This window comes from Pogona vitticeps, chromosome 4 (assembly GCF_051106095.1).
Source record: "Pogona vitticeps strain Pit_001003342236 chromosome 4, PviZW2.1, whole genome shotgun sequence".
Lineage (NCBI taxonomy): Eukaryota > Metazoa > Chordata > Lepidosauria > Squamata > Agamidae > Pogona > Pogona vitticeps.
Window position 1 is genome coordinate 36,305,175 of NC_135786.1, and position 17,024 is coordinate 36,322,198.

General features: G+C 39.3%; 1 protein-coding gene across 2 annotated transcripts in view; it reads left to right on the forward strand.

The window, feature by feature from the left end:
* LOC110073403 (fer-1-like protein 4) overlaps positions 1–17,024 on the forward strand; it is a 71,947-nt gene that overhangs the window by 26,872 nt on the left and 28,051 nt on the right. For both annotated transcript variants that reach the window (XR_013545071.1, XM_020782585.3), the window contains exons 17-28: positions 143–341; positions 921–1,041; positions 2,005–2,105; positions 3,417–3,504; positions 4,533–4,649; positions 5,508–5,660; positions 5,829–6,012; positions 8,065–8,189; positions 9,751–9,885; positions 11,622–11,795; positions 13,455–13,571; positions 15,927–16,088. Coding sequence is in view for 1 of the 2 variants with exons in the window: in XM_020782585.3 (XP_020638244.3) it covers positions 143–341; positions 921–1,041; positions 2,005–2,105; positions 3,417–3,504; positions 4,533–4,649; positions 5,508–5,660; positions 5,829–6,012; positions 8,065–8,189; positions 9,751–9,885; positions 11,622–11,795; positions 13,455–13,571; positions 15,927–16,088 (1,676 nt within the window). In the remaining variant the exon portion in view is untranslated. The remainder of the gene's footprint in view (positions 1–142; positions 342–920; positions 1,042–2,004; positions 2,106–3,416; positions 3,505–4,532; positions 4,650–5,507; positions 5,661–5,828; positions 6,013–8,064; positions 8,190–9,750; positions 9,886–11,621; positions 11,796–13,454; positions 13,572–15,926; positions 16,089–17,024) is intronic.

Below are 17,024 nucleotides of genomic sequence, written 5' to 3' on the forward strand. Positions count from 1 at the left end.
TGCTTATAGTTACAAAGTTCTAATCAAGCCTGGCTGTTCCAAAGTGGCCCACGCTAGATCACTCTCTGCTGCTAATGTAGCCATACCCTATATTTATTAAATAGCCACAATAACCAAATGACTAACCTCATTCAACTTCAAGGAAACTATGGAAAAGCTGAAGAAATTATTGCCAAAGTTTCCAAAAAAGGTGAGAAGGGAGAGAAGAGTGAAGAGAAACAGCCTTTGCTGGAACCCAGTTCAGATGATGAACTGGATGTTGAAGTCATACCTCCAAGTACAACTTTGCTTGATAAGTCTATGACTGAAAACCAAAGGCCTGAACCTACAGAATATGACAGGTGATTACTCTTAATTTCACTCTTATCCTATCAGTGTCAAATACATTAATGTGTTCTTCATTTGCCCTGGTTTATTGTTTATTCATTTACCCATATAAGCAGTTAAAAGCATGCATTTAAAAGCAATGAATTCTTTAGTTTAATGTCCTTTCCTATATCTATAGAATATATAAATGTTTGTCCAATTTCTTCATATGTCTTAAACACTCATCAGGAAGAATTAGACTTCTCCTATAGTTGGTTGTTTTTGAAATCGGTGGTATAACTAGACCTCTGAGCTTGTATTGAAAATAATGTTTTTATGTGTGTCTGGGAAGGATATAGTACATGTGGTGCTTTGGAGAGAAATACATTAAATAATCTTAATTAATATACATAAAGTCTTAAGTGCAGAAATCAAATCCAAAAATTCCATGGAGGAAAACATCTTTGTTGAAAAGTATACCTGTCAGAGAAAGTGGAAGTGAAGCAAAGGAAAATTTTGGGGATGTCTTGATATTATATCAGCACAACCTTGCAACACAGAATTTTGTGACTTTGTAGTACAACTTGTAAATCTTCTCTGCCTTCTGCTCTTAGTGCTTACAGCTGTCTGCCCATGCTGCATGAGAAGCCTTGTGTGTATATTTGGAGTTACTGGGAAGATTATACCTGGAGACTCTATAATTCCAACTGGATTGTCAAAATAGCAGAGCGTTTGGTAAAGTATTGCTGTTCCTATGATGACTGTGCTAAGCCTTGAGAGTTGTGTTACCAAATTTATCTTCTTTAGAACGTGCATTGTTATTTGTTCAAACCAAGAGCCTGATTAGAATAAGGAATTTTTTCTCTTATCTTTGCAAAAAAACTGACACAACAGATCCTTATATGTGGCCTAATCATTTAGAGTATTATTTCTGCATCTTTGAAAGCCTATCATCCAGAAAATATGAATAATGCATTTGTTACTAATTTTTAAAGCAGACTTTACATTTTCTCTTCTGTCTTCTATATATAAATACCTGTTGTTTACAAACTTACCCACTCCTCAGATAGATGATTATGTAGATTAGAACCCAGTTATCCTTCATTTTTTAAATTCATTTTTAGGATAAAATATTTATAGAATTGCATATTTTGAGAGAAATAATATATTAAAAATATATATTTACATACATACATACATACATACATACATACATACATACATACATACATACATACATACATACATACATACATACATACATACATACATACATACATACATACATACATACATAATATTTTATGTAAAAATTGCACACATTAATTCAGACATGGACCATCTGTACTTAGATTTTAACTCACACAGAACTGACAAGAAATAAATCTATTATCTCCAATCTTAATTTCAGAGCTTGGAAATTATCGTTTTGTATTGTTTTTGGACTATAACTCCCAGAGTCCTGCAGCCTGTATGGCCATATGGCCAGTGCTAGTGGGAGGATACTAGGAATTGTAATAGAAAGTGACTGTTGAAGTGCAGTTTTATGTTCCTTTTTGTAGTTATGCATTATATATTTACCTTTGTAAATATATCTACAGTATAATAACTGAACAAATAAATGCTTAAAGAACAGAATAAAATGCTAGTTGCTATTGGCAACTGAGACTGATTTCAAAAATGTTTTTGTTACAACAGGAACATGGACTAGAAGATGTGGAGAAGCTCTTGAGGAGACCAAGATCAAAAGCAGATGAAAGGCTTCAGCAGGTTCTGGAAGAGTTTGTAGCTGGATGCAGGTTAGTGCATCTCTGCTCTGCTTTTCATCAACCATATCCTGACTCATGTTGCCTTTTCAGCTCCTTCTGTCTCAGCTACACATGTTGAAAAAAGCCATCTTGAATTATAGTGTTGAATAATACATTGTCAAATTCTTGAAAGAGGTTGTACCTGAATAGAGATGCTGTAACTGAGATCTAGCTATACTTACAGTGGAACCTGAAAACATGGCTGATAGAAAAGGGATACTGTACAGAAATGCTACATTTCCTTATTCATCGTATTTGTAAACCCTCTTTCTTCTAAGGATGTTAGTGAGATAGACATAGGAGTGATTCTGATTTTTATCATCACTTCTTTGTGAGCTATTAAGGGTATATAAACTGCCCACAGAGCTTCAGAATCACTCAGGGATTTGAATGTAAAGTCTCAGGGCTCCCAACACTCCAAACACTGGGGGTCCCATAAAAATTGGTATGCCAAAGGGACACATGGGAAAGATTGTTGAATATTATACCAAAATTGCTAGACAGTCATATATGTAGCTTCTTTTCTTCATAGCATAATAGAATAATGGATTTGGAAAGGGCCTATAGGGCCATCAAGTCCAACCCCTTGCTCAATGCAGGAATCCAAACTAAAGTAGACTTTACAGATAGTTGTATAATTTTCTCTTGAATGACCCCAGCATTGGAGCACTCACCACCTTCTGAGGTGTTTGGTTCCAACCCAGTTCCTTTCTGTTTTTATTTCTTGTTTCTATGTTTCCTAGATTTTACAAAGTATTTTGGAAACATAAGAAGTGAGTACATTGAATAAAGCAGGGTTGGGTAACCTGTGGCCCTCCAGATGTTGGACTTTATCTGCCATAATCTCTGACCACTTCCCACCCTCACTGAGCTTGTGGAGACTGAAGCCCAATCACAGGTTCCTCACCCTGCTGTTGAACAAGTTGTCCCATATCTGGATTAATAAGAGTGACTAGAACAAGCCATGAAATTACTGGGTATCTCTTCCAAAAAAAGGACAAAATATCCATATCAAAATCCATATCAAAATATGCTTGACAGTATGTGGTGAAATGAAAATTCAGAGATCAGGGAATGCAGAATACTGCTGTACAAAGGATGATTCTTCTTCTTCTTCTAGTTGTAAACTCCCAGGGATTTGGCAACTCTCTGTGCTTGTAATTTCACAATTTCCTCCTTCTTCATGTGGTATTTCATAGTGCTCTTGTCATATGTTGTGTTATTGATTTTTGCCCATATTTTACTCCTTGAAATATGTGAATTCCATCATGGGCTCAGAACTGACATCTTCTTTCTTTGTAGGCAGTATTCTCTTAATGCGGACAAAAAAACAATGACCCGTCCAAATAATCTTGATCGATGCCGGATGAAATCTCTCCCACAAAACCTTGTGAGTGATATGGTCAGGCTGTGTAATTGTTCTATATTGCTGGAAAACCTGTATCAAATTTTCAGATGTAGACAGGAATTCTCAGTATTTTATCAAAAATTCTAATCCCTATCTAGCTTTATGTAAATAATATGTCCATAGCATTGTCAGGTTCATTGTTTTTGACGTTTTCTCAGACTTTTCAAGGCTATTGGGTCTAGATGAAGCAAGTTACTTTTTGGACTACAATTCCCAGAATTTATTAACCATCAAGGTATTGTGAAATTTGTAGTCCAAAAGAAACTATTCCCAAATTCGAAGTTTAGATAGGCAATTGGTATCCCATTAATGGAGAAATTAACCATTGATGGAAACATTCTTCCCCACAGCTGCTACTTGTTGATAAGACACTCACAAGGAATGAATGCTAATACATCAAGGGAAGAAACTCAGGAGCTGAGGCAGTGGCACACTAGTTGCAAGCACACCCTTGAAAACCTATATTCTACTCTTATTCTACATATTGTCAGAGGACGCATAAAAATTCCAAGTGAAAATGAGGAAGAATTGTCTCTTACTTTTACTGTGACAGTTTTCAGAGATGTATCCATGCTGGTTTGTCCCAGCTTGTCACTTGCTTGCTTTATCTTTCCTCTCTGTTCGCTGTGACCCTTACTTTCTAGGAATCGTCTCCCCTACCATCTTGTCATTTTTGCCTTATTTTTCATAGTCATATTCATGCTTTTTAAATTCTCTCCTAAACTAGTCTCCCCTTCTCCAGCTCCTGAACTCAAATTTACTCTGGCAAATTTCCAAAAGTATAGCCATTCTTCTCATATTTGACTACATGAATCCTCAACAATCAGTATGACTCCGTATTGCCAAAAATTACTGATGCTTTTCTATGATAGGAAATTTGCTCAGGAGGGAATAAGGAAAGTGGAGGTGTACCTTGGAGCGGCAGGGTGGGGGTGAGAAAACAATCCTGGCTTGGTATGATTAAATATGTGATTAGAAAAAGATGTGCTTTTTTCTGTGTCTGTGTTTAGATTCGATATGCAAAGCAGGGGCTCCGCATAAGAAGGCGACTAAATCGCACAAATGTCAAGGAGAAAGTAAATGAGACGAGGACAATCCTGTCAAAGCTGCGTTTTTTGGCTAAAGAGGTATATAGTATGATTCTAGGTATGGGGCAGCATGAGCATAGTTGGGTCATTGTGATACGGTAAAGCTTGGATTGGGTGGCTTCAACTTGTAAGAGAAAGATTGCATGACAGTACAGTACATGGAGTTTTGTAGCTCCAGCACAGGTGGCTTTGGACTCCATCTCCCATCAGCCCCAGCTAGCATGGCCAAGTAGCATGGCCAAGAGGAAATGGAACAACTCTAAAGAGCCACAGATTTCCCAACATTGTTTCTTCTTCATGGTCACCGTGAATTACACATACAGGTTTATTCAGCATGTATGTATGGAAGTTTCAGAACATTCTAGCAAACCTTATTCTGACTGCTGCCTACTATGTCCCCAGAACTGACTTTCCTTTTCTTTCATTATCTTTAAACGTAGATAATTACTTTTTTAATTCTCTTAATCATCCAGCCTCCTTACAATCTATAAAAGCAACACCTGCACAATACATGTTCTTGTTATTTTCTGAAAATTAGAATTTGGATTATAGTTTTCTCCAGAGATTTTTTTTACTATAGAACATTGGAGTCAAACTAGAAAATGTGTATTCCCCACATTAGCCTGCTGTTTTTTTCACCCACAACTTAGTTGCTTCAGAGGCAAGTACCTGAACAATGCAAATTGTACCCTTGTTTACCCTTCCATGACCAATTTCATAACACGGTTCATTGGAATGCAAGATATGAAGATGAGGGGAAACACACACATTTACAAACAGAAAACTTCCACCACTTAAAGAAGTAAAGGTTTAAGTCATGTGCTAATTATCTAGTGTGACCCTCAGAATCCCACATTTTGGGAGTCATAACCATTGGTTTCCTCTCCTTGGTTCCAGCCCCAGTGTACTATCCCCGATGTCCTGATTTGGCTGTTCAGCAACAACAAACGTTTAGCATATGCGAGGATCCCTGCCCAGAATATCCTGTACGCAGTAGTAGAAGAAGAGAAAGGCAAAGACTGTGGCAAGATACAAACGGTCTTTCTTAAGGTAAGATTTTTCTTATTACTTTTAATTCTCTAGTATTTAAAGCTAAAGGGAGATGGATGGAGTATTAATTAATGCATATGACCAGCACTAAGAATTGATTTCAAGCCTTTACAGAACAGCAGCTGTTGTTTTCAGCATCTTCTGGGGGGAAATTATTTTGGGCTCCAGGTTCCAGGGTCACGCACTGAAGAGATCTTTGCAAAATTGGAAATTTATATGTGGTTTGGGGTCATGAAATATGTGAAGAACAGCACTGCAGAATTACCAGAGGAGTTCAAACCAGTTTACGATCAGATGCAACAGAGTATGAGGATTCCAACATACCTTCCACCCACCCACCTTAACAGAGATGGTGAGTTTAATGATCTGAAACTGTCAGAAATGATGTAATAACTAATGACACAATATTTTGTTTCCATTCTGATTGGCTCTTACATGTTTGTTTGTTTTTAAATTCTCAATGCAGTGGTTTTTATGTTTATTAAGCTAAAATATTTATGCTTTATTCTTTAATTTTCAATTACCTCTTTTTTCAGTTATGTTTTATAGTTCAGTGAGTTAGGCAACTAGATGCAGATGTTGCAATTTCAATTCCCCACTGTATATCCTAAGAGAAGACCTAGCCTCCATAACCTTGGGCAAGCAAGAGACACCGTCCCAAAGGGACTGATAAACCAGGTCTGAATACTTTAGACCAGTGGTCCCCAACCTTGGGCCTCCAGATGTTCTTGGACTTCAACTCCCAGAAATCCTGGCCAGCAGGGGTGGTGGTGAAGGTTTCTGGGAGTTGTAGTCCAAGAACATCTGGAGGCCCAAGGTTGGGGACCACTGCTTTAGACCTAGAAAACACTTGAAACAGTAGCCATAAGTCAGAATTATGGCACATGATGATGATGATGATGATGTTTCATTACATTACACTTGTTTCCTTTCTTGTTGTTGTTGAAATAAAAGATACCATAACCGCAAACCTGCACTGGAAAGTGCTAATGTCTCTTATTCTATACATGAATACCTCTAATACCACTTGCACATTCAGTCTTCACTCACCTCAGTCTTCTGCCCTGCTGCTTCATGACCAGACCTCATACCAACTCAGAGAGGTTTAGAATTCCCATTCATGATAAAGAAAATAAGCAGTATATATATTCCCAAGCAAATATTTCCAAAGTGCCTGGAAGTGTTAGGAAGATGTGGAGCATTAATGTGACTGTTTATGTGCATACATAGGAGACCATAGCAGTCCAGACAAGATTCTTGGCCATAAATTCTATCAGCACAAGCATTTGCTGTTGTGTGATAAATCTCAATAGCAATACTTACACTAACTTCTTAACCTGTAGTAAATTGTCAACAACATTTGTGCCAGTTGTGTTATTTCAACATTAAAACTCATTAGAATTGTGACTATCTGGTCTTCATAAATTCGATAATCTCTAAGGCAGCACAACACTCTGGGCAGAATCCTGCTACAGGCACTCCTCACTTAACAACCGAGTTCCATTCTTATCACTAGGTCATTAAGCAAACTGCTCAATAAGCCAGGAGCAATAATAATGTATAAAGGTGTAATAAATCATGTGCCATTGAGAAGGGGCCTGGCGAAGAAGCAAGCAGGGATTTCCAAGGGTTGTAAAGAATGGTCATTAAACAGGTAGGTTGTTAATTATGGAGTGCGTGTAGTGATTTATGTGGGTGTAAATTAAACTGTATATCACGTGGCTACTTGACATTAACTGTTGAAGCACTGGTCATGTTGCAAGACACACAACCAGTTGTTCAACAGGCATGCACCTGGAAATGGGACTGGTGCCTCTTTAGTTAGTAGCAATTCACCACAGAGAGCTACACAACTTAATGTATGCAGTAAACCATCAACAGGATTCTGACCTACTATTTTTCCTCAAGAAATAAACTACAGCAGGGATCACCTATCTAGAATTTGTTGAATGGAGTCATCTATAGCCATTTAAACCTCTAATGACAGATATTAATGTGCTGCTCCTGCTGCTGCTTTTGTATTGGTGATAGGAGACTGTATTATCTGATTTGTGTGCATTATCAAATGCCTCGTGGCGCAGTGGTTAAAACGCTGTACTGCAGCTAAAACTGTGCTCACGACCTGGGGTTCAAATCCCAGGTAGCCGGCTCAAGGTTGACTCAGCCTTCCATCCTTCTGAGGTCGGTAAAATGAGTACCCAGCTTGCTGGGGGGGCAATGTGTAGCCTGTATAATTAAATTGTAAACCGCCCGGAGAGTGCTTGTAGCGCTATGGGGCGGTATATAAGTCCAATAAATAAATAAATAAATAAATAATAAGTTTTCCTTGCAGTATCACTCACGTATATGTATCACTCATTATGCTGTTGATCTGAAAAGTTGATGGCTGTGTCATGTTTTTCAGACTTCAGTTACTTCCAGCTGCGAGCCCATTTGTACCAAGCTCGAGGGATTCTCCCAGCTGATGAAAATGGCCTTTCGGATCCATTTGCAAGAGTGGTATTTTCAACACAGTGTCAGACTACAAGTGTAAGTATATCTGCAACAGAGTCATTAGCCAAGTTTGTTATCCTTTCTTGCTGTGATTTGAAAAGATGACTGATGCTACCTGTTAGAACTATTACTTTTCCATTACTTTTCTGGGGACAAAACCCTTAACTTAAAAATGAGAACATGGACTAAAATTTGAAAAGAACCAAGCCATTACCCACAAAAAGTAACATACTACTAGCAACACTGTTACTTGTAACACATAGCTTCCAAATTATGATCCTGATTTACAGAGGACAGTCTTCTATATAAGGACATTTTCTATTTGAAGCCTTGTCCATTCAAAATTTATTTTAAAGATTCTTAACCTCAGGGTCACCATAGCCCCCTGCAAATACCATCCTGCTGCTACTGGGAATCTTTGCTGTTTGATTGGCCTTTTGTTATATCGTTCTTACTTTCCTTCTTTCTGCTCTGGGTTGTAATACACAACGAAAAGGCCTTCACACTGCATTGAAGCAGCAGTGTTCGTTGCTGCTGTGGCTACTTCAGCAGTGTGGTACAAATACCAACATATATACACTTTAAAGCAGTGATCCTCAACCTTGGGCCTCCAGATGTTCTTGGACTACAGCTCCCAGAAGCCTTCACCACCACCTCAGCTGGCCAGGATTTCTGGGAGTTGAAGTCCAAGAACATCTGGAGGCCCAAGGTTGGGGACCACTGCTTTAAAGGGTACCAAAGTGTGAAAGCTTGCAGGAGCAGAAAATCTTAGTTGTCTGCCTAAATGAGGAAAAGTTTGCACACATGGTAATTTCTAAACAGTCCTATTGTTTAAAAACTACCATGAAGAAGGCCAATTTCAAGTCCGCCTGCCATGCCTTTGGTAATGAAGAGACACAGATAAAGGTCTTCAGTTGTGACCAACAGTTGGTTGTGTTCTTATGGGAAAAGAAGGTCTTTAAGGCATCTTTCCAAGTGTGCAAACTTTTCCTTTGTGCTTTAAAAATGGCCAGTGACCTCAGGTGACCATGAATGTAAAATTCGAAAGGTTTAAGGGGAAAGAGCTTCTTAATCCTTTCATCTCTGCCAGGAATTCACTACCCATTCCAACTTTCTTTTTCACTCAACAAAGGAAAACATACAGGTATTTGTATAATTTTTCATTGGAAGGGAGAGTGCAATTTTAGCAGGAAAATGGAAAAAGGAAAAAAAGAGATAAAAGTATTCATCCCTGTTGTTTAAATATGCAATTATCTCTGCTGTCTGCCTTTTGTCCAGAGACGGAGAGTCAAGGCCCCATCTGTGTTCCTGTTTTGCTGTGTGTATGTATGAATGCTTGCCTTCCTGCATGTGTTTGTGTGTATATTCCCTCATAGGTTCTGCTTGTCACCCTTAGCCCTGTCCAGTTGTCCAGTTGCTATGACACCTGCCCCACCAGTCAAAAAAGGCACCAGCCGCCACTGCCCAAGACTATTTTTGTTTGTTAAAAATGTTGGAGGAAAGATGAATATGTGCTTGCATTGAATCAGCTTTCCTAAAAGTAACTGTTTAAAATATCTGTGTTGAATATCAATAGGTTTTATCTTTATTAATTCAGGTTTTAGAAGAGACACTAAGCCCTATGTGGAATGAGTTACTTATATATGACCAGCTCATTATTGATGGAAAGAAAGAAGACTTGAAGACAGAGACTCCAATTGCTGTTGTTAATATCTTTGATCACAACAAATTTGTAAGTTGGATCATATAAGTAACATTCGTTTGGCTACAATTTTCTCTTTGCGAGGAAATCACTCTTCAGGGTGTGGAACACACAGAGTATAGCCCCATTTTCCTACTTTAAACATTTCTAAATTATTGGGAAGCCACCAGCAGGTTTAAGGAATTGCATGGATTGTATAGTCTCAGGCCTGATACCAGGTTTGTGAAGGTCTTCTAGGCAAGATACCCTCCAACTCTCATCTCAGAAGACTTCCTACAAGGATATAAGATGGCAGGAATAAGGGTGCTGATGTACCCAGCCCCACTTTTCCATTCCTTTAAGACCAGAACTGATATGAGGTGCAAGAGCACCACGCTGAGAAGCAGCTACAGCTGATCTTCCCTTTACCCTCAGCTCACCTCTTCTGTTCCCTCTACTTTCTTTTCCATCTGAACCTCACAACCAATGCAGCATCCTCCTGTGGAGCTATAGTGAGAGAAGGATAAGACTGCTACAGTAGTGATCTAGCCAGTTGCTGCTTATGAGGTATTTTGCAAAAAAATATTTTAAAGTTGGGCCCAGTGCTGAATGAAGCAGCACTGATACAATTTCATTAGCCCCAGATGACTCTTAGACCCCAGCCCTGAAGCAGGATCAGAGAAGGACGCTACTCAGCAACATTTGCAGAAAAAGAGAGGGTAGTTGAAGCTGCTGCTGCCACTTAGCCCAGCTCCCTTAACTGTTGAAAGCTATCTTTTTGTACAAGTGCAGCTTTTCTCATCTTCCAAATCTTGCAAATCTGCTTGCTTGGCTTTGTGTCTGGTCACCAGGAGGTAAACATATTTTTTTCTTGCAAGTCTGATTGCACAGACACAAAGATCATCTGGAGGAATAACATACTACCAGGTTCTAGATATGAAACTGGCATTGTGTTTAATTTGGAAGCAGAGCAGGCCATGGGATTTAAGCACTGGAAAAGCTAAAGCATTGAGAAATCTGCTGAATCAAACCAACAGCCCACATACTCTAGCATCTAGACATCAACCAGATATCTCTGGAAAGCTTACAAGAAAGACATGTGCCTTCATCTGCTCTTGTTTGCAGTACCTGGCATTCAGAGGCTTGCTCAGAGGTACAGTGGTGCCTTGCAAGACGATTGCCTCACGGGACGGTTAATCCGCAAGATGATGTTTTTTTGCAATCGCTGTTGCGCTTCGCAGGACATTTTTTCCTATGGACAATTTTCGCAAGACGGTTGGTTTTTTTTAAAAAAAAGACCGCTGCTTCACAAAACGTTTTTTCCCCATTGGAACACATGAAATAGATTTCAATGCATTCTAATGGGGAACTGCGTTTCTCAAGACTTTATTTTTAGACCGATGCTTCGCAAGACGGTTTCCCCCCGCATTGAAACGCATTAAATAGATTTCAGTGCATTCCAATGGGGAACTGTGTTTTGCAAGACGATGTTTTTGCAAGACAGTGATTTTCGCGGAACAAATTAACATCGTCTTGCAAGGCACCACTGTACTGCATAGTGCAAATATTAATGATGGTTGCGAACCTTCTCCATGAGACATGCTAGACAGAGCTCATGTGAATGAGTGATCATCAAAAAGTGTGAAACACCCTAGGCAGGATTGCAAGATGCTAAAGGTGAAGGTAAGGGAGCCCATGCTTGTGGAGACAGAGATCTAGGCTCTGACATCTTGCTAGAATCCTGAAATAAAGTATTTGTATCTAACATAATTTCTCCTTCTGTGCAGGGCTCTCCAGAGTTCCTTGGTCGAGCCTTTGCTACACCACTGGTGAAGCTGGTAGATGAACCATACAGTCAACCATCTCTCCAGTTTTTTGACATTTATAAGGGACATAAAGCAGCTGGTGAATTAATTGCTGTCTTTGAGCTGATTGAATTGGATTATAGTGGCTACCTAGAGGTAAGTAAACTCTTTGTCATGGCATGGTTGGAAGGAGGAGCTTGCTAACTTGAATAGGTTGGGAATAATCCTAATGACCATGGGGTGGAATACACAATAGATAATGTATATTCTTATTAACATATTTATTGTAGCACATGAACCTCCTTGCATCATGGTCTCCCACCAGACATTTCTGTTTTAGAGTGGATTCTGTAGCACTAGTGGGAAGATTGTTTATGGAAATCTGTGATCAAGGCATACATTGAGCTGGGACTCAACTTTGGAATTTACATATAACAAGCATTTAACCACTTATAATGGTAGTCATTTGCATTTTGACTGCATGGAAAGAATTTCTGAATAAGATGGTGTAAATTCTAGATGTACAAAGCTAAACATTTTTCATTTTAGAAAGTCAGGATTATTTAAAATGGTGACTGGTGAACAGACTGTAATTGTGTTTGGATGATCATAACTGAATACATCTATATAATGAACAAGTATATTTCCCACACATGTAGCATCTTCGCTAATCCTGTCACTTGAGCTGGTAAACAAACCAGGAAGCATTGAATTAACTGTAGTCTCTTATTTCATTTGGACCAGGAAACTATGACTGACAGATTTAGAACATGCAGGATATTGGCCATGTTAAGATGTTGGTTTAATATCCTGATTATTATGAAGCTGTTAACCAGAATATATTGTATGCATGTTGGATGGGAAAAATAGAAAATGACAGTTAATTAGAAACTTCCCCATTCGTATGCCAGGAGAGAGCAGAGGTGCTGTGTGCACAGTCGAAAGACTTGTTCAAATCTCAGGGTGCAACTTGTCCCGCATTTTGGTCCAGGTTAGGGATAGGCTGGTTCCCTCCTTTTCCTGCTGGCCACACCATATACGTGCCATTAAAAACCAGCCTGCTCCTGACTGATACCTATCTGCATATTTTTTTGGCCCATCTCAGAGGCTACTCCTTTTTTGATGTTGGTAGGATTACCCGATTTTGTTTGGTTCCAACATGTGTAATCCTTTGGATCTAATCAAAGCAGATGACATAAAGCTTTCCCTTTGCTTAAGCTGTTTAACAGCCTTGAGAAATGGGATACTTGCTTTTTCCTCCTCTGTGAAGGGAAAGGGAGAGGAAATTTTCAGTTTCTTTTTCATTGTTGCTAACAATGAAAAAGTGATGCCTTTTAAAAACAACCCTTTCAAAGCATCACAGGTGCACTTTGTCCATTAACAATGATTAAATAGAAATGGGAAGTTTCATCTTCCTTCCCCTCAGTGGAAAAGTGGAAAGGAAGATTTTCATTTCTCAGGATCATTAAGCGACTTTGGCAAAGGACAAAGGAAGAGACAGGAGGATGGTTTTGTTTATTTTTTGCTTTTTTCCACTTAAAGAGAAAGAAGGCTGGTCTAGATCATGCTAAATAGGGTTGCTTGGTGTGGTGTGATCAATCCATGCATATGGATGCAAGGATTGCCCCAAATGACATATCACACTTTAAAGTGACTGTCTTTGGTATGGTCTAGATTGATCCAAGAAAGCCAGGTTAACTGGGCCAACTAGTCACACATAATAATCTGGATTTTCCATGAGGTAGGCATTTATACTTTGATTTGAAGAAGATTTATGACAACTATTGTACAGTCTAATTATTGTCTGCTTTCCAGCCCTCAGTGCCTAGTGATGTAGAACCCAAGGAGCCAGAATATCTGGGAGACCCCCGTTCTGGACGATTCATTATTCCTGATGGAATCCGACCAATCCTTAAGGAATTTCGCATAGAGGTACTATATATTTTAGTAGAAAATTAGTTCATGTAAAAATTTCCTATGTAATATGTAGAGTTCAGTAGGCTGGAGGACCCAGCTTGGGAAGTTAAGGGTGGAGTGTTTGAATCCCCCAGCCAAAATTAGTGCGGCTGATGAGGGTGGGCCCTGCCATCTGTGCAGCCTTGCACAGTCTTAGAGTGCCACCAGAGGACAGCTTGTAAACCACCTCTGAGTACTTTATACCTAGAAAACCTTGGGAAGGTCAATGTAAGGCAGAATCAACAAGATGACATGTAATTGTTATTAAGAATTATTTAGCTTTTCAAGTGGACTAGTCAGTGAGAGGAGATGCATTCTTTGTATTTGGCATGAATTGTTGAAGTCAATATACTTGTGCAGAAATAATGGTAAGAGGATTGTAGGACTGAGTGATATTTGCATATCAGTCTGATCATAGCCTTGTACTCGAGTGTGTTTATTAGAAATACAGAAACTGATATTGAAATGTTACAAAGGCGTGAATTAGCTTGGCTGCTCTGAAACGTTTTGCAGTTTTTGAATTTCCTCCATGTTATTTTCCTATTTTTTGGTATCCTGGAAAAATGGGGGCATACTGGGTTATGAAGAACCACTCTGAAGAGAAGGTGTTAGGTCTGGAAACAAATGTATGATCTCTGACTGAAATTCTATTGCTTAGCATAGTATTAAAGTAGGCCCATTAAACCAATGGGACTTACAAAAGAATTGACTCACCAAATCCCCATTGATTCAATGGGCCTATTCCAGCGTGGCTTACTATGTGAAGCTCTGATCCATGGCGGTTGCGTCATGGGGTTCCTCAGGGCTCTATACTGTCCCCCATGCTGTTCAATATCTACATGAAACTGCTGGGGGAGGTCGTTAGGAGGTTTGGGCTGAGGAGTTTGCAATATGCTGACGACACCCAGCTCTACCTCTCATTCTCTACCAATCCAGGTGTGGCAGTCACCGTTCTGAACTTGTGCCTGGACTTGATAATGGTCTGGATGAGGGTCAATTAACTGAGGCTCAATCCAGACAAGTCTGAAGTGCTGCTGGTAGGTGCCCCGCCAGATAGGTTAAAGGGCCATTTCCTGCCTTAGACGGGATTACACTCCTCCTAAAGGACAGGGTCCGCAGCTTGGGGGTGCTCCTTTACCCCAGTCTGACCTTGGAAGCCCAGGTGGATTCGGTGTCCAGGGGTGCCTTCTTACAGCTGCGGAGAATATATCAACCGCCCTTACCTGAATGAGTGGAGCCTGGCAGCAGTCACTCATGCACTGGTAACAACCAGACTGGACTACTGCAAAGCGCTATACGCGGGGCAGCCTTTGAAGACGGTCCGACGACTGCAATGTTACTGTTTTTTCACCGGGCATTTCGTTTTCTTGCAAATGAATTTTATTTTCAGGGGTCATTGGATGTAAGTGTCTTAAATAAATAAATAAATAAATAAATAAATAAATAAATAAATAAATAAATAAATAAATAAATAAATAAATAAATAAATAAATAAATAAATAAATAAATAAATAAATAAATAAATAAATAAATAAATAAATAAATAAGATATCGCTGTGGGGAGGGGGCAATGATAACTTCTTCAAAGGCTCAAGGGGGCGTTTCTTTCAAAAAGGTTAGAACCACTGACCTAAAGGACCGCCTTCTTCCATATGAGCCTGCCTGTCCTCTAAGATCAGGCCAGGAGGCCCTTCTGAAGGTGCCATCCCTGAAAGAGGGCCTTCTTGGCTGTTGCCCTCAACTTTGGAATGCCCTCCCTATAGAGATCCACCTGGCTCCAACACTCTTGGCTTTTCGGCCAGGCAAAGACCTTTCTGTTTAGCCAGCATTTTAATTAAACAGTATTCCCTAGCTGGCCACATGAGCAGCAGAACTTATTAATTTTGATGTTTTAAGAATTATTTTAATATATGATATTTTATATTGTCTTTTAAAAGGGTTTTAATGTTTTTAAGTTTTAATGTTGTACGCCGCCCAGAAGCCACTGGTAATGGTGCGGCTAAAAAAATATTGTAAATAAATAAATAAATAAACAAAACTTCAGCATTTGAATGGTAGACTAATTTGTTGATTAAATAATTTGTTAGGAAGACAAATTTAAATTATTCCTCTAAGTCTGATCCATTTGCACATTCCAGATTAATTATTTTGGTTAAGTATGGCCCAGAAAACAGGGACATGTAACTGGATACCGATTAATTCAGATGAGACAATTGGCTTGCCTTCAGTATGATTCTGTAATGGTTGAGAATGGGAATATGAAGAAAGAGAATGTTAGGCGCTATTCTGATTACCCACAAGAGTATTGACTCTTTGCTTTCTGTTTCTTAGATATTGTTTTGGGGTCTGAGAGATCTGAAACGTGTAAACTTGTTTGAGGTTGACGAGCCACAAGTGATAATAGAATGCGCTGGGAAGAAAGTAGAATCTGAAGTGGTTATATCATATAAAGAGAACCCAAATTTCAATGAACTTGTCAAATTCATTAATGTGGTGAGTAGGTTAAATCGGTTCTAAATCAACATCTGAAGTCATTAATGGATTGGATGAGGGTGAATAAACTGCAGCTTAATCCAGCCAAGACAGAAATGCTCCTACTCAGTTGAAGGGTGGTCCTGGTCAGTGGAAGGGCAGATCAAGGAATAGAGTTTCAAACTTTTTTGGATGAGATAAACTCTCCCTGAAAACATGTATTCACAGTTTTGGTTTGCTCCTGGATTCATACCTGAACTTGGTCTTAGGAATTCATACCTGAACCAGGTCTTAGGAATGACCAGAAGTGCATTTGTACAGTTAAAACTACTGCTCCAGCTGCACCCATTGCTGGAGATGTCTGACCTGGCCAGAGTGATGCATGCCTTAGTTACACCCTGTTTGGATTACTGTGATGCATTCTACATGGGGCTGCCTTTGGAAAGTGTTTGGAAACATAAGCAGCAGATCCAAAATGCTGCAGACCTATTGTTAACTGGTGCTGGTTACAGGATCACATAACTCCCTTGTTATAATAACTCCACTAGCTGGCAATCTGTTTCTGGGCACAATTCAGAGCACTGGCTTTGACTTATAAAGCCCTATATAACTTAGGTCCAAGCTTCTTGAAATATCACATTTTCCTTTATGAGCCTTCCCCAGGTTTTTAAAACACCAGGGGAAGTCTGTCCTTTCTGTCCTGCCACCTACACAGGTTTTTTTAATGAGGACACAAGAGAGGGTTTTCTCTGTCACTGTTCCCAAGCTGTGGAATTCTCTTCCGTAGGAGGCTAGGCTGCCTGCCCCTTCGTTGTCCTTCTGCAGGCAAGGTCTTTTCTCTTCAGACAGGATTTTTCTCAGTGAGTTCCTGCATAAAAGTTAGACTGCTGTTTTTTTCTTTCTTTTGTTTTCTTTTGATTTGTTTCCCATTTGCATGCCAGTTTATATTTTTTTAAT